Below are 20,377 nucleotides of genomic sequence, written 5' to 3' on the forward strand. Positions count from 1 at the left end.
ATAATAAATATATTCGCTATGAGACTTGTTACAAGTATGCTGACAGTGACCTAACCTGGGACACACAGAATTCATTAGCCTTTTCTCTGGAAGAGTCCAGAGTTTTTAGTGCTAGCAGGGCTGCTGTGTCCATTTTATTTTATTTATTTATCTTTTTTTGTCATGGTTCTATAGTGTCCATCTTTCGGTGTGTGTGTGTGTGTGTGTGTGTGTGTGTGTGTGTGTGTGTGTGTGTTGTATATGTAAGTGAATAAAAATGAATATAAAAGATCTGATTAATTCTGGAATGGAGTATGAGGTTCATAAACTCAGAACAGCAGGTCGATCTTCCTGTAACGGGTAACATACCACGACCACAAACAGTATTTCATCTCCCTTTATTGCTTTAATTATTACCGTGAATTTAGATCGCATTTTATCTGTTTGAATATGGCTTATAAAAGAAAAAAACTCCATTTTCACTTGTGTTTATAATTGGGTTGAGCACAGTAATGCGCTGAACTTATCCTGACCTGTGTGTCTGTTCTCTGTCCAGACACCTTTGAAATGGTATCAGAAGATGAGGATGGAAAGCTGATGTTCAAGGTGAACTACCACTACATGTCTCAGGTGAAGAACGCCAGTGATACAAACAGCGCAGCCAGATCTCGCCGCCTTGCCCAAGAGGCTGTCACTCTGTCCACCTCTCTGCCTCTGTCTGCTTCTTCGAGTGTCTTTGTCCGTTGCGATGAGGAGAGGCTGGATATCATGAAGGTAATAGAGCTTATCCGCTATTTTAGGCTTAGGGCTACAAATTTATAGCAGGCTACGATGACTTCACACTGCATGATAAGAATACAGAGGATACATTGTGTGTTGTAGTAACTGTTTTGATTGAGAATGCACTCTGGGTTTAGTAGAATCCACTCATGTGAGAAGTGGGTGAGTGAATCAACACTCCCAGGATTTTTGTGTGCTGTTTTTCTGTGGTGCTCCTGCCATATGAGTTGTCATCAGCAGCTCTTAGTCATTCCCCTAGTGACATTTGATAAATGGCTCTTACACCGCAAGTTGATTAATGGCAAAGTCTCCTTTGCTAAATGTCAAAATTCTCATCTGTTTAGCTCCATTTTGGCAGGAAAATATTCCAAATAAAGACGCAGCATACTAACAACAAAGCTGACATATGATTAAAACACTGCACACAACAGTGCAACATTGACATTGATTAGTCAAGAAATGCAATGGATGGATGTATATTCTTATCTGTAATCACAAACTGAAGTAAGAAAATATCTTTGACCTCAGTTAACGCCCCTGTTATGCAAACATGTTCAGAATTTACCAAAATTAACTTCCCCCTATAATAGCATGGCCCAAGGAATAGCATGAGCAGAGAGGGACAGTGGCTGATGAGGTGGAAACATCAAGATCTGTGAGGGGTCAGTACATCCTAGTAGCTCACCCCACATCCTTAAATTAATAACCAAACAGCCAACTGCATTTATTCAGCACTCTCCAGGTGGCACAGTCAGTTTCAGTCTCAAAATGCTTCCACACCAGATTTACTTGACTTTGGTGGAAAGTGCAATGAAAGTGATGTGCCTGAATGTTCATGTCAAAATAACCTTAATGCATGAGTGGCACCCAGTGCCCTCCAGAAATCTTAGTGTAGCTGCTACGTAATCTCAGTGTTACAAAACCCCTAACACTACTCAAGACCAATGTGGTCGTTTGCACAAGGGTCAGGATGTTCGCATTATGAAAGGAAAACACGTCTACCTTACTTAGGACTAGAATATGCCCGATATAAATTCAGTGAGCACTTCAGTATGTGAATAGAATATCTTATGCAATGCACCTGCATAGATATGTTCACTAGAGGTATTTAGAAGTTCTTAGTCCAGACTTGGTCCAGCAGCACCATACACCTACCTTTAATTGAGGCATTAATTCAAGCACTTGATAGTGAGGTTGAATAATTTTCCAAGAGGAATGATAGAAACTCATAAAAGAAAGATGTGCCAAGGTTGAAAATTCATTCCTAAGATGACTTGAGGTCATTGAACCCAAAGTTGTTCTGAAGTCCTTGATTTCAATAGAATATTTAAATCTTTTATCTGGCCCATTGTTGTAGACTATTTGGTCCCTATACGTACTACTGTAGTGACTTGTGTTGTTCAAGTAGCCAGTATTAAGTAGGTGGGTTTTAGACTGCTAGAGGTGCCCTTGGTTGCCGATTCTGTTTGTAAACTTTTGGACTTAATTTGTGAACTTTAGACAAGGGAAAAAGATTCAGTGGTCTGGGAGTCATGTCATTGCTTTTTGCCAGTGATGTTGTTTAGATAGAACTTTATTAATCCCTCGGGTAGGTTTCTCTGGGAAATTCAGTTTCCAGTAGCAGAACACTGACAGAAATTGCACAGTAAGAAATCAGAATAAAACAAAATTGGTGAAAAAGAGTGTGTGTGTGTGTGTGTGTGTGTGTGTGTGTGTGTGTGTGTGTGTGTGTGTGTGTGTGTGTGTGTGTGCGCGCGCATATATTAGGGGTGCAACGATATTCGTATCGATATTGAACCGATTGATACAGTGCTTTCGGTTCGGTACGCATATGTATCGAACAATACAAATGTTTCAATTTATTTTATCAACTTTCCTTCTGACGATGCTGTCTGTGTTGAGCGCTCAGTGGATCTGTGCTCGACAGTGCAGCCTAGGCGGAGTAGTCGAACGCAGATCCACTGAGTGCAGGCAAGCTAGCAATGAAATATACTCATTAATGAGATGTAGCAGCCAAATGGTCTATGGCACAGTATATTGCATAGTGACTGCTTAGTTGTCCCCGTTGTTTGTCAGTGTTATCAGCCAATATCCTTGTTGTTGTGGTAAAGAGAGCTTTAAACATGAAGGCAGGGTTGTTCATTTATTGGGCAGTCAATGTCCCTGCCCTCGTCTGTGTTTATGAACTGTGCTGTGTGAAGCAACTCTAGTTAAACAGCAAGTCTACTCAATATCAATTAGACATTATATTTATGTTTGTTATATTTAGGAAATAAATCAGATTTTGCCACAAATGCTCAGCAGTGAGTACTGTAGTTAGAATTCTCCTCTAATTTTACCCTTTGGCCTGTTTGTAATTACTTTGTTGCAGCTGTGAAACAGCATTAGCTGTGTCTGCGCCATTTCTCCATTAAAACTTTTGCCATTTGCACTTTTGTTAAAATCTAAATTTACTGTTATCAGTACATTCACCTTTCTCCAATTAACCCTCTTTCAGCGTGATAATGACTAAGCTCATAACTAATCTTTGTTTATATTTAAGCTTTCCCTTTTGTTTGTTTTCATAGGTTCTCATCACTGGTCCAGCTGACACACCATATGCCAATGGCTGTTTCGAATTTGATGTTTATTTTCCCCAAGACTATCCCAACTCACCACCTCTGGTCAATCTGGAGACCACTGGCGGACACAGTGTGCGCTTTAACCCAAACCTCTACAATGATGGCAAAGTAAATGTATTTTTTTTCTTCTTTTTAAAATGTGTATTAATTGCAAAATCTGCCAACCAATTCACTGAATTCTCAGAATTTTGGTACTGTAAGTAGAAGAAACAAGCTGTGCAGATAATCTGATTAGATGGTTGAGCACTTTGCTGTGTGTGTGTGTGTGTGTGTGTGTGTGTGTGTGTGTGTGTGTGTGTGTGTGTGTGTTCACTGAAACAAGCTTCAATGAATATCTGAACCACTCTATAGATCAGACAATTTGCCCACATCCCATATTAAGTCTGAGAGAGGGGTAACAAAAATCTACTGGACTTAAATATTGTATGTTTAACATTGGTAATACACATGGATTTTGGCACATAATGTTTTGTTTGTCTTTTATTAATCAGGTTTGTTTAAGTATCCTCAACACATGGCACGGGAGACCAGAAGAGAAATGGAACCCACAGACCTCAAGCTTTTTACAGGTAAGATGGTTTTCCATCATAACAATCACCTGTATCAATGGATCAGCAGGCTTCTGTCTCAGTCTTTGTGTCATAGGCTATAGTTTATTAGGAACCTTGTATTAATGGCCCTGGGGTTCTGACAGCTACCATGAAGGATTCTTTTTAAAGTTCTGTTATTATTTTTCTTTATGACTGTGTGGGTGTTGATAAACCAAACACAAACCACTATCATTTCAGCCTCTGGGTTATGCCTGCTTACACACATCACTCATCTGGAAGTTGCAATCAGTTGGCATGTATGCCCAAGATGCCATCTGTCATTAGACTTGATTTTGTAGACTCTTAATCTGAAATGTTTCTAATTTTAATTTTATTTATTTTTTTCCCCTTTTCGTTAAACCTTTCTTTGGATGTAGACATAAAGATGCCTCTCTAAAATCAGATGTAGATGAACTGAAAATTCGATATCATTCATTTTGAAATAGGATTAGTAATAAAGGTTGATGGTCTGCATGTCTTTATTTCTTGATGTGTTTGCTTGCTAGAAGAATTTACTGGTGTTTCTTTCATGTGTGTGCATATACCAGTGACAGTATTGTTTCCAGTACTCCTCTTTCAGCATAAAGTTCATAGAGCAGTAATAAATCTGAAAATTAAAATGGTATGGTACCAAACTGATTATTGAAAATTTTCCTGCCAGTGGTGTCATCCAATGCCCTTTTACTGGTCTCTCTGAGAGAACTGGCATTGACAGGCGCAGCAGTGTTCCACAAGCTGAACTTTAGCAACTAAGAACAGTGTGATTACCGCAAGAAACAAAAACAAAAAAGTATGTGCTCAGGGGGTTTTACAGGGGGTCATGTATACATACGACTATATATGGGCTCCATATAAACTGTGAAAATACACATACACACTATTTTGTTGATTTATGATCAAGTAGCCCAGGCCAGGTACCTTTGCAAGATTTGGCCCAGAAATGTTATATCCTAAAGGATCTGTATTGAAACAAAGTGTGTTTTAAAGCTGTTATTCAAGAAAATACAATGATGAGTAATCCACATAAAGACTTATTTTAAGTCTCAAACCTAGCATAGTTATTATTAGCCCTCCTAGTGATGTATCATTAAACATTTTTCACTTTTCTTTAACTGTATATTGTTTGCCATCGATGTCCCAAAATGTATAAAATTAATATTTCTCAATTGGAACCATTAGTTTCTATTTAGGAAAAACGTATTTGGACTTGAATCTCATTGTACAGGGTGGGCCATTTATATGGATGCACCGTGATAAAATGGGAATGGTTGGTGATATTAAAGTCCTGTTTGTGGCACATTAGTATATGTGAGGGGGCAAACTCCTCAAGATGGGTGGTGACCATGGTGGCCATTTAGAAGTCGGCCATCTTGGATACAACCTTTTTTTTCAATAGGAAGAGGGCCATGTGACACATCAAACTTATTGGTAACGTCACAAGAAAAACAATGGTGTGCTTGGTTTCAATGTAACTTTATTCTTTCATGAGTTATTTACAAGTTTCTGACCACTTATAAAATGTGTTCAATGTGCTGCCCATTGTGTTGGATTGTCAATGCAACCCTCTTCTCCCACTCGTCACACACTGATAGCAACACCGCAGGAGAAATGCCAGCACAGGCATCCAGTATCTGTAGTTTCAGATGCTGCACATCTCGTATCTTCACACCATAGACAATTGCCTTCAGATGACCCCAAAGATAAAAGTCTAAGGGGGTCAGATCGGGAGACCTTGGGGGCCATTCAACTGGCCCACGACGACCAATCCACTTTCCAGGAAACTGTTCATCTAGGAATGCTCGGACCTGGCACCCATAATGTGGTGGTGCACCATCTTGCTGGAAAAACTCAGGGAACGTGCCAGCTTCAGTGCATAAAGAGGGAAACACATCATCATGTAGCGATTTCAAATATCCAGTGGCCTTGAGGTTTCCATTGATGAAGAATGGACCCACACCAAACCATCACTTTTGTTGTTCCAACAGTCTTGGAGGGATCGTGGGAGATGGATGGTCTCGTAGGGTGTCTTGCATTGAAATCTGCTGCAATGACCCGGTTACTGCGTTCACCAGATATCAACACAATTTCGATCCGCTCCAAGATCCAAGATGGCCGACTTCTAAATGGCCACCATGGTCACCACCCATCTTGAGGAGTTTGCCCCCTCACATATACTAATGTGCCACAAACAGGACTTTAATATGACCAACCATTCCCATGTTATTACAGTGTGTGTGTCAGTACAGTTGTCTGGACTTTGCTGAAGCCTAGATTTTGTTTATTTCAAGCTAAATAATTATCTTACTCTTGTAATTTCTTGTGTTAAATTCAGTCTGCTACATTGTCTATGGATAAATACATATGTCCCTAAACATGAAATGTTAACACATCCCTCAGATCATTATTTGACTGAGACAAAGATAAGTGGAAGAGAATGAATCGATGAATGGATGATGTCTTTTGATTATAATGTGTGATCAATATTGGAAAATATGTTGAAAAGGAGACCGGAGTTGGCTAGAATAAAGTGGTCATCATCTGGAGTGGATTTTGGCTCTGAAATTAGGCAGCCCAGTTTAAGAGGAGCAGACTGTATCAATTGAAGGTCATTGGTATCAACTTGATGGAGCATTTTCAAGTTCATCCAGCTCCACAGTGGCTCAGGCCAGCAGGCAGGCCTCCAATCACAACATCGTCATTGTTGGTTATGTAGTGGCTTGGAACAGACAGAGCAATGCAGGAAGATGTCCTTAGTCTCCTTGAGACAGGCCGAGTCATTAATGGAGCTGTTAATAAAGATATATTGAAGGCTGTATTTTTATGGGGCCAAAACATCCCTTGCTTTTGTCAGACTCTTAAGTGTACACCATTGCCAAGATCAATTCATATGTTGAGGACACTGAGGGGATTTCAGGCTCATTTTGTCAGTGTATCAGGATTATACCTAACTTGGTTGTAAGTCTTAAAATGTGTTTGTTTGTTTTTTGGGTTTTTTTCTTCCTAGCTTATCTGGAAGCTGCACTAAGCTATTATTACTGTTATTGTTGTTATTATTATTATTATTATTATTATTATTGTGGTGGTGATGATGATGATGATGATGATGATAATAATAATAATAATAATAATAATAATAATGATAATAATGCCTGCAATTGAAATCCTGAATCACATTTTCCATTTTTCCCATATTTCCTTTAATTTGCAAACCAGGTGCTAGTGTCAGTGCAGTCCCTTATCCTGGTGGCTGAGCCTTACTTCAATGAGCCAGGGTATGAACGATCTAGAGGAACTCCCAGTGGCACCCAGAGCTCTCGGGAATACGACGGCAACATCCGACAGGCCACTGTCAAGTGGGCCATGCTGGAGCAAATGCGCAACCCTTCTCCATGCTTTAAAGAGGTAGGGACCATTGTTTTTTACACTTAAACCTTGTTCTTCAATTTGCTTTTTAAAAAAAAAAAAAAAAAAATCCTTCTGGTAGAAAACAACACAAAAACTGGACCCAGGTGAGTGTCGACTTTGATGTTGTTTGGATGATCAGTTGTCATATTTTCTTGTTTTTAACACCAAGCTAAAAATCACAACTAATTCTCAAAACCTAACTCTACCCTGAACCCAGTTCTAGCCGCTAATATTGAATAACGTGAAAACTGCTGGCTGACACCAGATCCAAAGATTTCTCCCCAGACCCAGGCCCCTTAACGTTTGTAGACTTGGACTCAGTTTGAGTATTAACCCTGGTATTCACATCAATGTACTGAGCAACTACTTTAACCCAGACAGCTTAATTTACTTTTTGATCTCGTGCTTCTATTTATTATTATGTATTTTTATACTAAATCTTATTTTTCCTTTATACTTCTGTAGTCAATACAACATTTTGGATGATTCATCCTCGTAGTAGATTGGTTACATGCCTCTCAGCATCACATTTGAAAACCGAAAACAAAACCTCTCTTCCCCAAGAGCCATTTAAAAACAAATAAGTAAATAAATTCCTTTCACAAGAATTTCTTGGTGGATCGCAGCATCTGGAGGTGGGCCTGCCTCTCCTCCCCCCTCTCTCCCTCACAGTTTTTTGATTTCCTTGCAATGTTTTAAATGGCCTGTGGTGAGACAGACAGTGCAGGGGAGGATAACAATCTTTCAACCTGCTCATCCAAAGCAGGCTCATTCAGAAATGTCAGGAAAGCAAAATGAAGGAAGAGGAGTGCTTTAGAGATGAAAATGAGAAAGGGAGAAATGAACAGAGGGAGAAAAGGAAAAAAATCCCATCATCATGATGACACTACATGAGAAAAACAGACTAAATGGAACAAATCTAAATAAATATATGGCAGGCGACCACACATTTTACCTTATACTTTACTAACATAAAAATTTCTTGCTTGAGGAAATGTGGAGTAAATGTTAGTCATGAATGGGATGGACATAACGATACTGATAATGAACAATCTGTTCAGAATGTTAGGATTGGAATCCTGTTTTATTTTCCCGTCTCAGGAGAAGAAATATAAGAAATTCAGAAATGATGTTTGTGCTTTTTTTCTGCTTTATAAAGAATGAAAACTGTTAGAAATGTCCCTGACCTGTATATTCAAGTTGAAGTTCATACAAAAAATGCATTAAACATATTCAGAATTTCTTCATTCGAGTAAAAGCCAAATTGTCTCCAGTTGAATTTGTTTTTAAAAAAATACCTGGACCAATTTCACTAAATGGTTTAGAGAGGCAGAGCATGATGAAGAGAGAACACATTACATTTTGTTGTTGATGTTAAAAGGACATCCTCTGAATGCCCTTCTAGTAAGAATGATTAGAGCTAGCAATGAGCTTTCAGCTTTAAAGATGCATTTCTCTCCTTTGGTAAATGTTCAGGATAATTGGACATCATTGGACAGACCAGAGGCTTGGTGTTTATTCATCGTTTGGCGGGTCCATTAACCTGAGCAGTATGAGTTGAGAAATCACACATTCTGCCTGTTAATGCATCATACAAAAATTACATACCACACAGTAAACCAATTCCATCCATCCCTTGTGCCCTCTGCTCTGTCAAGAGTGTCACTGTGTGTGAAGTCACACTTGCCAGGTGCCAAAAAATTGTATAGAAGTGGCAAGCTTTGGGACACACTAGCCATTTCTCTGGCAGAAATACAATCTTCAAATTCAACATCTCAAATAATTTATACTGCCATCAGTTGGATCTATTGAGATTGTATCCATCATATGTTCCTTGTCATTTTCATTCAGGTGTTTCCAATATGCTTCAATTGCCTAATATTCTTTTGACGTTGTTCTTTCTTCTTCTTTTATCATTAGAATTTATAACAATAAAAAGAAGATTTTCAGGCATTTCTTAACAACATGCACGAGCTAAAGCTTTCTAACCAAGTAGTTTATTCCATATGTTTCTTCCATAAAAGATGTGTTCCATCTTCAGAGTGTAGGTTTTAAGTACAAGCTTAGTGTTGGAGGGTTTTATTACCATCCTACCACTTAAGGCTATTTGGATTGTAATGGCTTAATCTGGCAGACCCTCTAGATGAATATTACACCACTAATAAGTATGCAGTAGGCATAACAACCACCACTGATTGGTTTGACTAACTTGCTAAATTAATGTTAATTACCTGTGGCATATCTGGTGGAGTCAGCATCACCCTGGTTTGAAGTTTCACATTGTTAATAGACTCAGTGCAGGTTTACAAAACTCTTTGTCATATTGAAATTTTAATTTAGAAAAAGTTGTTCAAGCCCAATTTGAGTAACATTACCATAGAATACATCTGCTACAAGAAAAACATGTTTCGGTTTGAGAGTGCACAGGAAAGAGAGTAGAAGACATGCCAAAAAGACCAACGTGGGACCCTTCACCGGCATTTTAGTAGATGAGTCGTCTTCTCAACTGGGTGAGCTGTACCAGTACCCAGTACTCATCTTTTTTTTTTTTTAATCAAATGGCCAGAAAGACAGAAAATACCTTGTACTCACATAAAGTAACACTTATGACTATGGAAATGCTTATGTACACAGTCATCCAGCAAACATGCCCAAAGATTTGACTTTTAGAAAACTGTACTGTATAAAATCAATGATGTTTTTTTGTTGTTGTTATGTTTGTTTGTTTATTTATTTTTATCCCTGACAACATCCTCTGTCACATCAACCCTCTGAATGTCCTCCTACAATACAATAATCCATACATTCCTCTTTTCTTCCTGCTCGCAGCTCTGTCTTCTACATCCTTTGTCCAGTATATCCACTGTCTCTCGTCTATACATGTCCAAACCATCACTATAATCTCACCCTTGGCTTTGTCTCCAACACACTCAACCTGATATGCCTCTGATATGCTCATCTTTAATCTTGTACATCCTGGTCACTCCAGATGGAAATCTTAGGCTCTTCACTTCTGCCACCTCCAGCTTGGCCTCCTGTCTTTTTGTTAGTGCCACGGTTTCTAAGCCATAGACCATGTAGGTCTCACTACAGTCTGTCCTCCTGTCACAAATCACCCCTGACACTTATTCACAGTGTATTCTGTTGTGTTTCTGCTGACTTTCATTCCTCTCTAGGGTCTCATGCACTTGCTCCCTATGTCCACTACAGATCACAATGTCATCTGCAAACATAATTGTCCACAGACACTCTGCTCAGGCAGACCTCATTTATCATCACTGCAAACAAGAGGAGACCCATCTCTGATGTAATCCCCAAGTTCCTCTCTTGGCATTCTTTCCACAGACCCAGTGCAACCCCTTCTGACATTCTGTTTACTTCCACCTTCTCTGTACTTCTCCATCAAAACTCTCAAATACCATGTTTAACGTGTTCTCTGCATGAAGCCATACTTTTGCTCACCAGTTGTTACTTATCTTCTCAACCTAGCTTCACCAACTCTTTCCCATACCTTCTTGGTATGGCTCATCAATTTTATCATTCTAGTTACTACAACTCTGCACATCACCCTCATTCTTGAAAGTCAGCATCATCATACTTCTTCTCCATTCCACAGGTATCTTCTCAGTCTCCAAAATTGTTAAACAGTATGGTTTAAAAAATCTTCTGCGTTTTGTTCCTAGACCTCTTCATTCCTGCACAGGTATATCACTATGACCAACTGCCTTTCCTCTCCATGTTCTTCACAGAGTCCCAGGAAATCAGGAAATTATGTTGCAGGACATAATTGGCATGTATCCACAATCAATGTTGCTTGTATTCTAGTGACATTTAAAGGCGAAACAGTAGAAACCCCTCTGGCCTTTATACAGAAGTAAATGCTCAAATTAAATGTAAAAAATGAATCTGTGACATCTAGTAGGTGAAATGGAGTATTGGAGCAAAAGATATTGAGGAGACATAAGTAGGACTTGACAATGCCACCCAGCTGAGCAATAACACACGTTAGGCGCAAGGAAATTTAATGAAGCTTGGTGAGGTACTCCCATGTGCTTTTCTCACCACTGGCCTTTTAGCACCTTCATGTCCTCAGCTGAGGCAGACATTGACACAGAGTGTTCCAGCTGGTTGACTGGAGGTTTGACTCTCATGCATTGAAGCACAAACTGGGATTTATCAGAATGCTACAACACAGAGTTAACACTATCCCCAGGCTAACAGAAGAATATCTTATCAAAAAAGCCCTGAGTAAAGGTTGTTATTCCACCTTTGTCACAGCTATGACGATACCTAAAAATAATCCAGGCAATCCAGGACAGGAGAACGACAACCACTGCCTAAACCAAGACTATTAGCGATCCCTTATGTGTCAGGAATATTGGGATGTCTTTTTTTTTTCTCTTCAAAACACATCTCTGTGGCTTTTAAACCCTAAAGCACACATCACCAAACTTTAGTCCAACCCAAGGATCTGGTGCTCCAGCACAAAGTAATATAGTGAATTAAACATGCAGGAACCAAACAACCTCTGGCTAAGCAGGTGGCACAACTCAGATGAGCTACCTCACCACGCAAGCGTACCATAATCTGTTTACACCTTACAGGCCAGTGGTCATTGTTTCAGTGATGATGTGCACATTCTGAACAGGGAGGAATGCTCATTTGAGCAGGGAGTCGAGTCCATTTATGTGAAAAGAGGACAACCATATGTGAATTGAAGAGCGAGACTCGTGTCAGTCATTGACTAGCGACCTTGTAAAACTCCTCTTTGGTGCTGAAGATGCAGTAGTGTATTCTGACACGGTGGTCTCAGCTGCAGCTCAGCTGATCTGTCTTGAGACAGATTCTGTCGCGTCTCTAACTTGCCTAAGTACAACATGTCATTTCTCGTACAGGATAACCTTCAGCACCTAGATTCCTGACATAGGAAGGTGACACTTTGATGAGTGGGATGAGAGGAATCCTCACAATCAACTGCCTTCATGGTTGAGCACAGATATAATTACTGGAAACCTTCCTTGTTGCATTATTTTTGTCTAAATAGTAGCGATATATTTCACATGCATGTGAAGTGTTGTGGTGTTTGCCCTACAGATTCATCAGAAGCCTACATATTGCTACATACAGTGGGGCAGAAAAGTATTTAGTCAGCCACCGATTGTGCAAGTTCCCCCACTTAAAATGATGACAGAGGTCAGTAATTTGCACCAGAGGTACACTTCAACTGTGAGAGACAGAATGTGAAAAAAAAATCCATGAATTCACATGGTAGGATTTGTAAAGAATTTATTCGTAAATCAGGGTGGAAAATAAGTATTTGGTCACCTCAAACAAGGAAAATCTCTGGCTCTCACAGACCTGTAACGTCTTCTGTAAGAAGCTTTTCTGTCCCCCACTCGTTACCTGTATGAATGGCACCTGTTTGAACTCATTATCTGTATAAAAGACACCTGTCCACAGCCTCAAACAGTCAGACTCCAAACTCCGCCATGGCCAAGACCAAAGAGCTTTCGAAGGACACCAGGAAAAGTATTGTAGACCTGCACCAGACTGGGAAGAGTGAATCTACAATAGGCAAGCAGCTTGGTGTGAAAAAATCAACTGTGGGAGCAATCATCAGAAAATGGAAGACATACAAGACCACTGATAATCTCCCTCGATCTGGGGCTCCACGCAAGATCTCATCCCGTGGGGTCAAAATGATCATGAGAACGGTGAGCAAAGATCCCAGAACCACACGGGGGGACCTGGTGAATGACCTGCAGAGAGCTGGGACCAAAGTAACAAAGGTCACCATCAGTAACACACTACAACGGCAGGGAATCAAATCCCGCAGTGCCAGACGTGTTCCGCTGCTGAAGCCAGTGCATGTCCAGGCCCGTCTGAAGTTTGCCAGAGAGCACATGGATGATACATCAGAGGATTGGGAGAATGTCATGTGGTCAGATGAAACCAAAGTAGAACTTTTTGGTATAAACTCAACTCGTTGTGTTTGGAGGAAGAAGAATACTGAGTTGCATCCCAAGAACACCATACCTACTGTGAAGCATGGGGGTGGAAACATCATGCTATGGGGCTGTTTTTCTGCCAAGGGGACAGGACGACTGATCCGTGTTAAGGACAGAATGAATGGGGCCATGTATCGTGAGATTTTGAGCCAAAACCTCCTTCCATCAGTGAGAACTTTGAAGATGAAACGAGGCTGGGTCTTCCAACATGACAATGATCCAAAACACACCGCCCGGGCAACAAAGGAGTGGCTCCGTAAGAAGCATTTGAAAGTCCTGGAGTGGCCTAGCCAGTCTCCAGACCTCAACCCCATAGAAAATCTGTGGCGGGAGTTGAAAGTCCGTGTTGCTCGGCGACAGCCCCAAAACATCACTGCTCTCGAGAAGATCTGCATGGAGGAATGGGCCAAAATACCAGCTACTGTGTGTGCAAACCTGGTAAAGACCTATAGTAAACGTTTGACCTCTGTTATTGCCAACAAAGGTTATGTTACAAAGTATTGAGTTGTATTTTTGTTATTGACCAAATACTTATTTTCCACCCTGATTTACGAATAAATTCTTTACAAATCCTACCATGTGGATTCATGGATTTTTTTTCACATTCTGTCTCTCACAGTTGAAGTGTACCTCTGGTGCAAATTACTGACCACTGTCATCATTTTAAGTGGGGGAACTTGCACAATCGGTGGCTGACTAAATACTTTTTTGCCTCACTGTATCCACGTTTGCTGTTCTGACTAAGCTAGAAACAGCTCCACTATTCTCCAGCCCTGTCATCAGCTTCTTGCATGTATCAAGCATCTTGGCCTTGTTTTGAACACTGCTGCCTCCTCATCACAGAAAATGTCTTCTAAAGCTGTGATTACCATATGAGCTCAGCATGTCAATCAAATACTGCTTGAGCCAGAGTCTCTGAAAAATTCTCTCTACATTTGATTTTATGGAAACAATTGATTTGCTTAGTTGAGAAAGTTGCCTGCGTGCTGTAGACCTCCTTGCCAGCAGTTGGTGTATTTGTACTAATAGTATACTTATCTTACCAAAAAATGTTGTTTGTGCTGCCAGTATCAGTGACTGAGACAGCACAATCTATTAATTTAGGGTTTCTTCTACCAAGAACATTATATTTCTTATCATGGGGCTGAATCACAGTAGCTCATACTCTGGACATTTTAGTCAGTTAGCCAATAAAGACAGTGAACACTGGGTGAGAATCATTTGAACATATTCAATGGGAAATGTTTTTTTGTGACCTTGTGAGAAAACTATAATCTCCCATCTACAAATGTCTTGAATATTTAAAGCTTGTGCGGTGTTTATTTGCATGGAGTTCATATTGATAGCATCTCATTCACCACATAACCAGTAAACCAGTAAAAATCTGCATATTGTGGTTTTGGAGGTAATACTGTCGTCACTCTCCTACCACCAATTTTGTTGAGCTGTGTAAATGTAAAAGTTCTAATGGCATAGGTAATATTTGATTTTTGGCACAAGAATGTTTGAGAGTCCAGTGTTGTGACTTACTATTTATAGAGTACATGCTTGAATTATGGAGCAGCAGGTTGTCAGGTGTAGTTAACATGGGGTTGGATGTTAAAACATTGATGTGTGTCTGTTGAGGACAAAGAGAATGCCTGTGAAGTATGCTTGTGTAGATGTATAATATTACAGCATATGTTAAATTTACAATTTTAAAAAGAATCACTAAATTATGGCAAAGTACATTATCTGCATCAAAAATAGGGTGAAGTACTATTAGAAAGTACTTGATTAGAAAACTATTAGAAATTGTATCTATATGGAATACATACATTTTCCAACAATATTCTTGATATTTGGTATTTGGTTTGCCTAAAACAGATAAGAGAAGAAATACTAAAGTTATACCATTTGAGCGGAAAAGATGGAATTGAGATGGAGAGGAGGGAGTTGTAGAAAGGAAAGATGGATTAAAGCATTCCCTAAACCCCCTCTGCTGCCTGTTCTGCTTTTTGTTTCTAATAAACAGCAAATCAGCAGCCACCATGATAACTCATCCCCTCCCTCCAATAGCAACAAATAGCAGCTACAGACACATCTAGCACCGCACTCCCTGCATACTGATAGCACAGCCATGGCGACTGTTGCTAGGAAGTTGACTGTAGGGGCAGGGAAGCAAGAGACTTGGGTGTAGATGGCTGACATCAAGCAGTGTTGCACAAATAATATCAGCCTGACTCTTGAGACTAGAGTGTGCCTCGTTTGTGGAGGAATGCGTTGTTTCAGTTATGTGTTAGAACCTGGGTAGCTATCAGTAGGTTGGAGTCCTGTTTGTTTGTTTGTTTTTTATTTCTTAATGTGCTAAATGTTTTTAATGTTTCTGTAAACATACACGGCAGAGCCAGTGACAGTTTCATAACAAAGTTTATTCTCTTTTGAATAAATGGTGTTGTTGTGTGTTTGCAGGTGATCCATAAACACTTCTACCTGAAGAGAACAGAGATCATGTCTCAGTGTGAGGAGTGGATCGCTGACATCCAGCAGTACAGCAGCGACAAGAGGGTCGGCCGCACCATGTCCCATCATGCTGCTGCTTTAAAGGTAAAGATATTGCCAGTACTTACATAGTTCTTTTCTACTTTGGGTACTCAAAACATCTATCGTTTCTACTATAATCCATCCATGCAAGACTTTATTCCATGCCTTTAAGTGTCCCAAGGGCGCTTGGATATGCAGACTAGTGGAAGAGCAGCAGCTCTTTAATTTGTGGATGGCCAGCTCTTTTTATGTGAATCCTGAAGTGTGTTGACGTTTAATACAATATTTGTTTAATTTTGCTGTCAGTTACTGAATTTAGTCTCATCCACTTTGGTTTAGTTCACCTTTTAACACTGCAAACTTTGGCAAGTGACCTATCAGAACATGATAATCCAGCAGAACAGTAATGATGTCAGTGAGGAAATTGCTGCTAATAAACACCCAAACCTCAAAATGTTTAAAATGATAAAGACCTTCACTTTCACTTCAATTGTATGCTTGAGTTTCTCCGTACATCATGATGACGATATGTCCGCCACATATATACACTTCCTTTTGCGCTCCCCTGAAATCTAGGGTCGATCAAGGAACAGTATGATTTTGTGACTTTACATTCAGAAGGAGAATCCTGATATAATAAGAGACTGACAAACATCCTGGTTACAGATTTTTTTGACCACTTTTTTGCTGTTGTACACTGACTTCACACTCTGTTGGATGATGCCAGGCCTTGTGTTTCAGATATGAAGCTTTACAGAGTTAGCTAGCCAGCAGCAGTGCATGTAAGCGCTCTCCTGCATGTCGCACTAATAAGCAGTGAGCTACCTGCAGGGGACAGGGACTCGGCCGGCCTAATTCCTGTCCCCACCTGACTTCCTTTTGAGACAAACAGGAGTTTCTAACACACACAAAGTAACACTGTAACCCCCACCCGCAAACTGAGGCTGCACATAACAAGTCCTTTCTCTAAATAACAATGAGCTCTATTTAATAAGAAGCTTCCATGGCTGAAAATGACAGGTTCTGCTTCATTTTCTGCCTTTATTTTGTAGTATAGCAAGAAAAGAAAGGTTACAGCAACACTAATACACTGTTATCTGAAAACTGACTGATATTGAATTGGCATTATGTATTGTTTAGATTTACAGATACATCTATATGTTAAAGCTTTGTTTAGGGGCAGTGTTACAAATATGTTTTGAGCTGCTTATCATTTATGTACTTGTTGATTCTATAGCTTAGCCCCTGCTGCAGAGAGGACACAAGTCAGAGCTTCTTTGTAGTGAAATAGATTTTAAAAGATATTCGAAAGTAATAAAGTCCTTACTACAGTCATTGATCATGCTTTTTGTGCATTTCCACTCATTTTTGTTTCCTTTTTTCACATTTCTTTGTCTTCATTTGTCCTTCTCTATTGCTGTGGCTTCCTCCTTTGTTGAATACTGTTTCCTGTACTGCTGTAACAATTACTATTTTTCCTTCGCAACTTGTTTTCTGCCATAATGACTGTTAAACCGGGATTATACTCTGTTGAGGTCACGGACAGGTGGTGACACAAAGCATGGGTACTTGTTACTAATATAGGCAGTTGAAGTCTGCTTTAAGTACCCGTGTGGAGTTGGTGCAATATAATCTAAATTCTCTGCGGTCACAGAAACACTGGCCGGTTCAGAGACGATTGCTCAATTTCTAAAGACAAAATTTATGTAAGTCAGACCCAAGTGGACCCTAGCTGACTCGCAGACATGTAAACTATAAAATGTACATGGAGCTTAGTTCACGGTGATCGGATTCACTCCAGCCAGACTTGCTGCACACTTGTTCTGGGTGTCATAGCTCAGACAAAGCATCTCCCACTCTGTATTTTGTGAATCTCTGAGCTCCGATTTGATATATCACTAAAATAACAGAAAGGACCAGCCAAATCACACTTTTGCCTCCCCAGCCCATTCACTCTATGTGCCACAAGTTACAAGAGGTAGTTATAAAAGGTCCATGGCAAGTCGAAATGACAGCAGATCATGCTGCAGACCAGCAATTGTAATGTGGTGACAGCAGTGAGCATAAACGGGTCATTATGCTTATCTTTTACTTGGCGTGAGCAATCCACTTCATCATTGACACAAGTAAAGCTGTTGCTCGTTTTTTTTTTTTTTTGCATTTGCATTTGCATTTGCTGTTCTTCCTCTGTGGTACTTTTGCTATAACCACCACAGAATTATAGTAATATCTTGAAATCTGCTTCCCGAAACCCCATTCTGAGCCGTCTGCTGCTCCGGTGCGCCAGCTGGAGCATAATGGCCTGACTTCAGGCCCGTCAGTGGTGGTAATGAGTTTGTCATTTTCACGATGACAAGAATACCCAGCTTTCCCTAAACACAAAAATATTTGTCTGTTGAAAGATGCGAGTTATTTGTTTCCAAGTGAAAGCAAAATGGCAGCAAAAAACTCTGATGTGAACATAGTTTTTAAAAACTGTTCAGCAGGTTAAATGTTTGTTTGCCCACCCAGATGGTTAGAGAAGGAGTCTGTTGATAGTGTCTGGTGGTACTTAACCTTTCCAGAAACTAAGACAGATGTTTAACAATGAGAGGCACAGTCTCAGCCCACTTGAAAATACTGATTTGCAGATATTTACCATGTTAGCCAACTAGCACCAACTCAGAGCAGCTGATGCCGTAAGGAGTGGTACTGCAGTTTTCTGTGTCCCCACAGATACTAGCATGGCAAAAACCCATTAGAACATTGGTCCCTCCCTGGTGTACAACTTTAGTGGCAGTTTATTGGAAAAGTCTCCTTCTCAATATTTTCAGTACCAAGACTCGGGTATCATTTTTTCATCATTGTCCTCTTTCAACGTAAATAGGAATGTCACGATTTGTTGTTCGGGTTTGTTTCGCTGTTAAATTTTGTCCCAAATGGTTTCAAAATTGTTACAATAGCCACCTTTGAACTCTTCACGTGAGACGTGGGAAAACAAATTAAGGCCAAAGAAGTAACCAGGATTCTAACACTAATTCATCTCTTGTGCAGAGACACACAGCTCAGCTCAGAGAGGAGCTCCTGAAGCTGCCCTGCCCTGACGGACTGGAGCCCGACGGTGATGAGTTTACAGAGAAGAGCAGCGCCCTCATCCTCAAAGAGCTACCCAGTCAGGACACAGAAAAGCCCGGTGGCAGTCAGGACAGCCACTGCAGTGAGGGCCAGCTATGAGCCCTTCCCACCTGCCCCCTTCCTTACCCTTCCAGCATCTCCAGCCCTTACCCTCCTCTTCCTTATCATCTTCCTCCTCTTTCATAGACTTGGTGGCTTCAGAGCACGAGCCATCACTTTGTCCATATTTGTATGTAAAGGTCTAACTAGAATAGCAGAGAACGAGGGGACACGAAGGCGACAAGAGGAACTCTGATCTATGCTACGCCTTTATTAAAGAGTTGACAGAAACTTTTATTTACCTGTAAAGGAGTGTAAACATTTTGTGCTTTTTCCAATTGTGAAATAACCACTGATTGGTATGTTATTAAACTTGTTTATGTATACACGGCAGAGGAAGATTACAGATTATATAAGGGAACTACCTTAAGAGAAGAATGTTTACTGAATGTTCGTTTCCTTTTTTTTTTTTTGGACTGTTAGAGCAAGAACAGTTGTAACCAAGGATGTACTGGTCTTTAAGGATCCTAAAAAAACACAAAAAAACGCACACACAGGTAACACAATCCGAGATTTTTAAAAAAGCCCCTCTGCTCATGCTCGTCTGCGTTCTCTAGGATCATATCCACTTGAATAAGGTTCAGATGGACATTCTTAAATGCTATGTTATCACTTTTACAGGCTCCAAATTAAAAGCACCATGCTCTGGATAAACATTTGTTGCCTCTCAGAACTCCTCCATGACCGCTTTCCATCGACATGACTGTAGATCACAGCAAGACTGCGTCAGAGCCACAGGGGCAATGTACTTTGAAGGCTTTTGCATGTGTATGTGTGTTTTCTGTGCGTGTGCAACAATCCCCAGTGAGATACAAAGCTGTGATGTGCCTTTGATCTACACCATACCACCAAATGCTCCCAACTGATTTTACTGATTTCTTTTGCTATTTCTACAAAATTAAGAATATTCTGCTCCATTGACATAAAAGAAACTTCTTTGATCTTTTTTATGTTGAACTCCAGTGAACAAAAAATGCACTTTCTATTTTACTCACTCTTTAGGGCAGTCACATTCTCCTTTTGCTAGGACATTAAATGGAGCTTGAAAGTATGTGACTGACTGAATGCTTTTTTTTTTTTTCCTCTGTATTTCCCAGTGCCTGATTTAGAAAGCGTGTTGGGGGAAAACAACTGGAGACCATGTCGAACAGGGAGACTGAGATTCTCAGAACATTTTATGAAAACTTGGGGATTTGAGTAGCTTACTCAGGAAAACCTGGGCTGAGATCCAAAAAGCAGGAATTTAGAGAAGAATTTT

General features: G+C 40.1%; 1 protein-coding gene across 4 annotated transcripts in view; it reads left to right on the plus strand.

Moving 5' to 3' along the window:
* Nucleotides 1-20,170, plus strand: part of birc6 (baculoviral IAP repeat containing 6) — a 129,148-nt gene extending 108,978 nt beyond the window's left edge. For all 4 annotated transcript variants that reach the window (XM_082558084.1, XM_082558087.1, XM_082558086.1 and 1 more), the window contains exons 68-73: nt 536-753; nt 3,327-3,488; nt 3,872-3,949; nt 7,184-7,372; nt 15,835-15,969; nt 18,940-20,170. In XM_082558084.1, the coding sequence (XP_082414210.1) occupies nt 536-753; nt 3,327-3,488; nt 3,872-3,949; nt 7,184-7,372; nt 15,835-15,969; nt 18,940-19,119 (962 nt within the window). In that variant the 3' untranslated portion in view covers nt 19,120-20,170. The remainder of the gene's footprint in view (nt 1-535; nt 754-3,326; nt 3,489-3,871; nt 3,950-7,183; nt 7,373-15,834; nt 15,970-18,939) is intronic.
* Nucleotides 20,171-20,377: the final 207 nt, after the last annotated feature.

The sequence above is a fragment of the Aulonocara stuartgranti genome (assembly GCF_965226115.1).
Source record: "Aulonocara stuartgranti genome assembly, chromosome: 13".
In the NCBI taxonomy this organism is placed as follows: domain Eukaryota; kingdom Metazoa; phylum Chordata; class Actinopteri; order Cichliformes; family Cichlidae; genus Aulonocara; species Aulonocara stuartgranti.